The sequence below is a fragment of the Mytilus trossulus genome, chromosome 4 (assembly GCF_036588685.1).
Source record: "Mytilus trossulus isolate FHL-02 chromosome 4, PNRI_Mtr1.1.1.hap1, whole genome shotgun sequence".
NCBI classification, from domain to species: domain Eukaryota; kingdom Metazoa; phylum Mollusca; class Bivalvia; order Mytilida; family Mytilidae; genus Mytilus; species Mytilus trossulus.
The window spans coordinates 37,609,412-37,618,603 of NC_086376.1; the positions used below are offsets into that span (position 1 = coordinate 37,609,412).

Genomic DNA, 9,192 nt, shown 5'->3' on the forward strand with positions numbered 1-9,192 from the left:
CATGGACAGAGAAGACCGTAGACGATTCTTTGTTATTGGGTCTGTGTTTCTAGAAGTTGTGACTCCTGTGTTTAGAAGACAACTAGAAAAGAACTATTCTAAAGCTGCATTCAGTTGCTTGCATGATTTCATAAACAACCAACCTGTAGTTCACACTTTGTTCCATTTAAATCACAGATATACATGGTATTGCTGTGTTGATAGCACAAACTGTATTGCCAGACAAAAACTTCCACTAAACAACTATCAATGGAACCTATTGTATACAGAGAATCCTGGACCAGGTAAACACCACTGTCACTGTAAATATACAGCTAAACCTGTCCAACTTGATGACCTTGATATCACCTTGATGGCACTCATCCTTGTCAACTGCTTCACCTTGAGACCAGCTGAAGAGCAGGCAGTCAGGTCTCTTAGGCAGTACAAAAATGATTATCTTAGTCATAACACAAACGGCGGTATAACTGAACCAAAGTACAACTCACTGTGGCCAGATCTGACATATCATATCCTTCAGCTTGACCCCTCCAGACAGAGTGACCTTGATGAAATGAAGAACAGACCTCTTGATGAACAACTGTGTAAACAATACTACATACACCTGTCAGATTTAAACAAGAGATTTGAGGAGGTAGTTACAACTATGCAATAGTTGATAAAAACATATTTTTACTTATTAATAGCGCATTCGGCGCTCAAATTCACTTAGCTTTTTCAATTATTGCAATAACTTTCTGTCAAAAAATATTTATTTCTTGTCTAACAAATACTTAAAAATTTCGATTAAAAAAAAGTATTCAAACATTTAACCTCAATAAAATATAGAATGGAAATAGGGAATGTGGCAAAGAGACAACAACCAGATCATAGAACAGCAGAAGATCCTCAATAGGTCTTCAATGTAACGAGAAAATCCCACTTGTTCAGTGACAATGGACGTCATACTTAACTTCGAATTATACAAGTTTATATTCCCAAAATGATATCCATGTATGCAAATTAAATTTAACGCTAGTGCGCGGCCAATTAATTGGTCTTTTACGCAGCGAGAAAATCTCGCTCCCCCAGATGGGCTTTAGCTGACCCCTTCAGGGCATACGATACATCTACAGAGGAGGTAATGACGTTGCTTACGTAAATTGTAATGTTATTTTCGCGACATCAAACTATGACTTATCGGGAAAAGATTCAGTTTTAAACTGAATTTTTTCATATAAACTTATATAACTTGAAAACGAGTTCATGGACCCTCTTGTTTAAAATGCAAGTTTGATTACGCGAGAAGATTATGTGTGCCAATTTTCATAAATAGTGCTTTTTGTTTTAAATATACAGCAAAAAAATATGTTTTTTTTTCTACATTCATGAACATTTGATAAAAAAAAACTTATTTCTGAATAAAAAATGTATAAATTTTTAAGATGCCTATAAAATATAGACATTCCAAATTATTTAACAAAAAACAATTTGTATTTGTCTTTTCAAACAAAAAAGTTATGTCTTTCTATCGAAAGAGAAAATACGGCAAAAAATCCGAATTTTGAGCAAATATACAACATTTGTCGACCTGATTCTACTGACTAAAAATTAGCACATGAAGGTATATTTTTAATTACATATTTGATTCAATCAAGTAAAAATAGTCTATATGGACATTTTTATTTTATCAAATGTACATAAGGGATCAAAACTGTATCGTATGCCCTTAAATAAATTGATGACATAAATGAAAAAGTCGGCGAAACTGTTGGATTGTCTTAAAACGAAACAATGTGATGTCATATGTATACTCACGATGTCAAACATATACACATGAACACTGTACATTATTATACCTTTTGTACGCTTCAGTATGGATTCAACATTGACAAAAAGAATATTTTGAGGCTCAAAATGTGACTTCTGTAAGATATAGCATACCCCCCCCCCCCAAAAAAAAAAAAAAAAAAATTAAATAAATATCAGAATTAAGAATGATGACTTTATTAGTTACAGATTCGTAGAACGTGGAATTCACTCCTTTAAAATATTTTTTAGTTACAAACAAAATTAAATTGCATTACAATCAGTGGTTGTCGTTTGTAACTACATGTACATGTATGTTACATATTTCTGTTTCGTTCATTATTTTGTACATATATTATGCCGTTTTACTCGTTTGAATTGTTTAACATTTTTCACTTTTATCACTGATTATACGGTTTGAATTTTCTCTTTTTTGAAGACCGTATGGTAACATATAGTTGTATAATTTCTGTGTCATTTTGTGTTTCTACTGACAGCTGTACAATAAACATATGTAACACATACTATGCAAAGTTTAAAGAAATAATCTGTCTTTTCTACCATCAGTTTGAAGTTTACCTCAAAGAGACAAATACGTCTGTACAAGGGATGAGAACGGATGTCAATGGCATTAGTACTGCATTACAGGGTATAGGAGGGAATATTCATGGAATAGATAGATCAGTACAAGCGGTAAACAACAGACTTCAATGCATTGATGGATCAGTACAATTGGTTAACACTACCGTACAAGGCATGGGTGGATCAGTACAAGGGATAACGACCACTCTTCAAGAAATGAACTCATCTATACAAACAGCTGTTCAAGAAATTCCTCTGATAAATGATGCATTACAGGTGATATTTATACATGAAGCAAAATAATTGAATGAGATTTTTTTTCATTAAAAACTAGCTGTTGGAGAAGTGTAGTGGTGCGTTCCTTGACCTAGTTGATTGTTTAGCGCATTCCCATAGCTGCGCTAGTAGACTTCTTATTCAAAGCAGTTTGTAAAGCAATATATTTTTGAAGCAGGGGTCTCATGTTCAGAACATTGCAGCTCGTAGTGTTTTTGGATGATATCATGCTGTTTTATATAAAACACTTTATACAAGCCTCTTTTTAAATCACTCAGCGTGTTGATATAGTATTTTTTTATCATTACATGGCGATATTCATCTTCATCGTCTGATAAATGTTTAAAAAAAAATTCCTCTTTTGGTAAATTGGAACCAAGCTCGGCCACAATTATTCTTTTTGATTAAATTTTTATAATGTGGTCCATGTTCTTGCTTGCCATCCGTCAATAGCACACGGATTAGAAGAAAGTATCGTCCATTGTTTTTAAAACTGCAATAGATCTAACAGTGGTTAAAATGTTAAGAATAACAAGATTTCCTACTACTCATTTGGACTATAATAGGATTATTACCCTTAATTGACGTCTTTTACCAGACCTTTTTTCAAGTTTGGCAATTTTTCTTGAACAAGATAATAGACGAGCAAATAGTTGTCAAAGGTACCAGGATTATAATTAAATACGTATAGTTCGCCGGACGCGCGTTTCGTCTACATATGACGTGACACTATAAATGACACAAATGATCAGCAGGATAAGTTCCTTAGGTATGACAACCCTAATGGAAGTCATTACCCTTGAAACATTATTCAACCCTATTTTTATCTTTTTTGGTACTCATAGTAGCTGGAAAGAATCGAAAAAAACCAAGAAAAAATAATAATTACACCAGCATAACCAATCCACTACAAATAAGTCAAACATTGTAAAAATGGCGAGTCACATCATTTTATGTGTTGTTGAACTTGGAATACATTGATTGCCAATTTATATATAACTTTAGTATGTACATGTACACTGTAACAACAATATTTCTATCCGAAAAAGATTTTTAGATAGGCGAGCTTTGGCAAAATTGTCATTCGACTTCACATAGGAGTTATTGCCCTAAAAAACTATTTTCTTATTTTTGTGTTCCTGCAGAAATTATAGTGAGCAGAAAGAAACCGTAAACTGCAAAATATCAGAAATATAAGATTGACAAATACATCAAAAACCAACAGAGCTGTTTATGGCTTCCTCATATAATAATAACCCTGTAAAGGTCTTTTTTTGGCGAAATGTTTAGAATATGTTTACAATCGGTTACTGTATACATCCGTATTTTCTAAATCAGCATGACAATAACTGCTTATTAATCAACATGAAGGATTTTCTAAGATGACTCTGTAGGAGTTGTGTACATTGAATTACAACTATGAAGCATTTTTTTTACTTCGTAGCTATTACCTTTTAGAATTATTTTCAAAATATTGTATCAGTTACTAGTAAATGAAAAATATCAAGTGAACAATACAATCTCTTTAGAGCCTCTAGTTATAAAGTAGCATTAATTCATGCCTTTTGTTTATGTGCTATCTCATTGATATATACACCAAATACACCTTGTTTACTAATATAGAAATAAGTATATGTGGTATAATTGCCGATGTGAAAACTATCCACTAAATTCAAATGAAGTGAATGTAAGCAATAAAAGGCAAGTGTACGGTCTTCTCAACAATGAGGAAAACTAGTTTCTGGAGCATTTGTCCAAAACACGACGGGTGCCACATGTGGAGCAGGATCTGCTTCCCCTAACGGAGCACCTAATATCACCCCTAGTTTTTAGTGGGGTTCGTGTTGTTTATTCCTTAGTTTTCTATGTTGTGTCATTTGCTCTACTGTTTGTCTGTTTGTCATTTTCATTTTTAGCCATTGTGTTGTCAGTTTATTTTCGATTTATTAGTTTGACTGTCCCTCTCGTATCTTTCGTCCCTCTTTTATGTCAAAAATACCTGAAATAAATAGCCAAATTCATCTAAAGCCAACTTTGCTTTGCTTTGCTCATTGTTGAAGGCCGTACGGTGACCTATAGTTTTTAATGTCTGTGTCATTTTGGTCTCATGTGGACAGTTGTCTCATCGGCAATTATACCATATCTTCTTTTTTGTATTTGCCTGAAGGAGTTGAAACCTTAGTTTCTTTATAATTTTAAAATTTATAAATTACATAACCATATAAGGCTTTTTAATAACTCGCCACCGACTAATGACACCTTCATGCTACAAAAGAAAAAGAGGGTCGTATAAAAAAAAACCAAAAAAAACCCAAAACTTCCAGGTATAAAACACATGTAACATGAACAAAGCGCTACATATTTGATTTGAATGTGATATAATTAAAAACAAAAAAAATAAAAAAAATAGCTATTGTGGATTCAAAGTTACGGATAGGACATGGTGACGGGACTATCTTTCTGTCCGTAACGCGTTCAAAACACACTTGCTGACATCGTGCAAGATGCACTTCTCAACAGATCTTCACTATACTTATTGTAATAATTGACTGTTAAAAGTTGTTTTCGGTCCGAAAGAATAAGACATTGATCCCATGTTCCTTTGTTTTTGATACATTTATCCATTCCTAGGCATACATATCATGGGAATCACGTCAAGTGTGTTATAAGAATTTAAAGCTGCTTATCCTGGCCTGTCGTAGAACTTGAGTTGATCCCAATTTTACGAAGACGGTGTTTTCATATACAGCATAACTTTGTTCTAATATGTGAAAATTGGCCATCTCTGTTTTTAAACTTTTTCCCTTTTGTTGATTTACGCTTCGGTTTTCTTCTATCTTGTTTTGTTATGCATCGTAATGGTATGTTTATATTTCACCTCTGTCCAATCAAAGAGAGATATTTTTGATCCGTTTATATAAGAAAAAAACCCGCCGCATATGTTTTACCTCTTTTCAAACCCTGGTTGGCAAAAGTTATATTCTTTTTTGGTAAAAGTTTTAGTTGACGATTTTATACTGCAGCCTTAGATTTGATCTCTTTGTTTTGTCCGAGTCCTTCAGCTCTTGGTACCGATTTCTCGAATGTATTGGCATATCAAGCGGTAACCATAAATGTGTTACGTTTTGCATTGTGTGATTTTAATCTTTAATTGTTCCGTGTCCTATGTCCGTGCCTGTTTTTTCATCATTGTCAGCGTATGTTTTGTGTATTTGAATTAATAATATTTTCAAAATATGAAAAAGGACATTCGCCTTAACTTAATGTTCTGTAAAAACTGTCACTAAACATAATTAAAGTTAAACATAGCATGAGTGAATGTTTAAAAAAAAACCAAGTATAAAGTACACTGTGAATGCATTCCAGGCAAAAAATAACGGAATGTGAATAGACGTGGTCCGCTCTTCTCAAAATATAGAATATAATATTAAAGATTTTCCTTTTATTAGTTCATGAGAGTCTGAAATGGGGTCTTTTAACTCGTATTCTCTGAAAAGTTTTAAGCATTTTCTTTATTCTTCTTTTATTTTGACCACCATTCTCTATCATGTCTATTCTACTTTTTACGTTTTTATATTTAGTATAAGTATTTCGTACTTTACAAAACTTTTGAATACTTGAAATACTAAGGCTTTTCTTCCCCAGGAGTATGTTAATTTAGACTATTTACTTTTTTGGATTTTTGGGTTAAAAGAATCCTTATGAGTATCAACCCTCAATCATTGAAATTATGATTAAACAAGCGTTTGATCTTGTTACGGTTTCACGTTTACAATCCTTGTTGTATATTAATGAATCTTGAATGAGAGATTAATATCAGCAATATCTTGAAGAGTTTTAAATCAGTGTTGATCTATTATTTTGTTTTAAAAAGTTATGCCCCTTGAAAATATTGATTATATGGAACATTGTAATGATATCGCTTTCATGTATTCAATTCTTGCTAGAACATGATGAATCCTCTATCATGTGTTTAAATTGGCAATGTCTTTGCAACTTTCGAAAATAAGTTGTGATCAAGTATTGTCAATGAGTTGTGCCTCTTTTAAAAAAAAATATTATGAGAACCATACTGCATTTGCCCTGAAACCTTTATTTTTCTTAAGATATAAAAAGAAAAAAATTAGAAAACAAAAGCAAAATTGCTTTTTTAGTCATTGGCTTTGTATTTTGGATATATAAACAACGTGGGGGACATTTTATTTTATTTATTTTATTTTATTTTTAATTTATTTTATTTTATTTTTTTTTAATTTTATTTAATTTAATTTTATTTTATGCTATTTTTCATAGAATAAAAGCCTTCAATTTTATGTTAAATTTTGTCATTTTATTTCAGAAACTTCTATGTTATGCTGAAAAACGAGAACCAAGAGAAAATATTGATATCCATAGTAAGTTTTGTCACAGATATAATTTTATTTCAAGATATTATCAAATGCCAATATGATAAATATTATTTTTTTAGAGGTTTAACCATTTTTTTTATGGACACAGAGCTTTAAAATAAAAATAAAATATTTTTGCAATTATATGTTGAAATGACATTAAAATAGCAATGTTGTGTCAACTGTTAAAGTTGTGATTTTTTCTTAATAAATTTATAATATCGAAAAGACGTGTTGTTATATTAATAGTGATATATACCAGACCCTTATTTTGCGTACATAGCACTGATGCGAGATGATGTAATGATAACCTATTTGTATAAGAATTCCTAATTTAGTGGAAATTTATAAAACAGTTAGTTCATATTGCAGTTATGATTCTTATTACCTACCACATAAGCTTAAAACATTTTCATGTATTTCATTGTATAGGACAAGAAAGAAAATCCTACATACTAGGACAAGATATTTTCTATCAACATCATCAATTTACTATAGAATCAAGCTTTTTTTACTTCTATAACAAAGCTGTGATTACAGATGATGGACATATAGCTTATACACGATTTGGGATTAATACTGTAGAGATTCATAATACAGATGGTGCACGTTTTGGTCGAATACACCTACATGGTCAGCCATTTGATATTACTGTAGTCAAAAACTCTACAGTAGCTGTTACACTACCTTACAGTATAGACATATTGGATATAAACAATAAACAGAAAGTGAAATCAATACAATTATCTACAGAGTGTCGTGGCATCACAACAATAAACAACAAGTTAGTAGTAGGCTGTCCTGGAAGGTTGTTGATCATAGATCCTCAGACAGAAAAGGTGGAGAAGAGCATTGATACTTATGGTTGTTATCCTATGAGATTGTGTGGTTCTGGTGATGGTATATTTTACGGAAATGGTTTAAATCATTACCTGTACCATTACAATCACTCTAATAACAAGATTTCCCATATAGAGTTAAAAGCAAGGGTCAGTTGTATGACGATACTAAAAGACGGTAGTGTGTATGTGCTTTGTAAGGATGGACCAGTGCATGTATCATCTGATGGAAAGGAGTACAAAAAAGTTACTATAAAGGGACTAACATCGCTGATATGGACAAGTGGAATAAGTTATAATCCTGTACAAAAGAAACTGGCCATTTTTAATGAAGACGCAATTTCAGTGTTTAATGAATACTAATAAATAGAATATTTTAGTGCACTGAAAAGCAATTTGATTAGATGTCCATGGGGTAAAATTCAGAACATAACCTAGAATCACAGAAGAAAGTTTTCGCTTTAAATAAGTAAATTATGTTATCATTAATATATTATTCTAGAATAGAAGATATTTCCAAACCTACAAATATATTTGTATAGCTTAATATTTAACTTGAAGATGTTTATTAAAATATATATGATTATGAATGAAAGTTGTATTAAATGTTAATGAGACAACAACCCAATAGCAAAAACAAAAGACATCAGGGGTAAACAAATATTTATACAAGTAATGGCTGCATTGTGTCTTAAAAGTTTTATATCAGATAACTATTATAAATCTAACTTTGTAAAACATAACTTCAGTATTATCAAACTTGTGTGTTGATGATGTTATTGTTTGAAATACGGTTTGAGAAATTGCAAATATTACAATAAAGAAATGTATGTAACATTTTTAGTGTCTTTTAAAATATTTGTCGGGCTTCTTTTTAATGTAACATTAAACTCAGTACATATTAACAATATGATATGATGTAAGTCTAAAAGTATAATGGACAACAATGGTGGCAAATTTCTTTCATTTGTAACCAAAATTTAAGGACACCATGTAAGAAAACAAAAGACGACCAAACTAACAATAGTACCCAAGAAGCAACATAGAAAACAAAAGACTGAGCCACACAATCCGATTTCATAGATATGCAACCAATACGTACGATTGTTTTTAGATATTGGTGTGGTCAGAATATCTTTAATATTTTGTTTTATATACAATTATTACAAATGGTCTTTCAATTCTGTAGTGGTTGTCAGTATCCCTAAAGTTATTTATTGATGTATAAGGCCGGGACTTGGTTATCCACCGTTGATACTTCTTTAGTCGATGTTTATACTACTCCTTTAGACTTTAAGACGCAATAAAATGTTTGTGAA

The 9,192-nt window shown here is 31.5% G+C and overlaps 1 protein-coding gene across 1 annotated transcript; it reads left to right on the forward strand.

Annotated features, from left to right (window-relative positions):
• Nucleotides 1-8,251, forward strand: LOC134715243 (uncharacterized). Its single transcript, XM_063577295.1, has 4 exons — nucleotides 1-634; nucleotides 2,356-2,646; nucleotides 6,986-7,040; nucleotides 7,467-8,251. The coding sequence occupies exons 1-4, from the start codon at nucleotides 2-4 to the stop codon at nucleotides 8,234-8,236; spliced, it is 1,749 nt and encodes a 582-aa protein (XP_063433365.1). The 5' UTR covers nucleotide 1; the 3' UTR covers nucleotides 8,237-8,251.
• The last annotated feature ends 941 nt before the right edge of the window (nucleotides 8,252-9,192 follow it).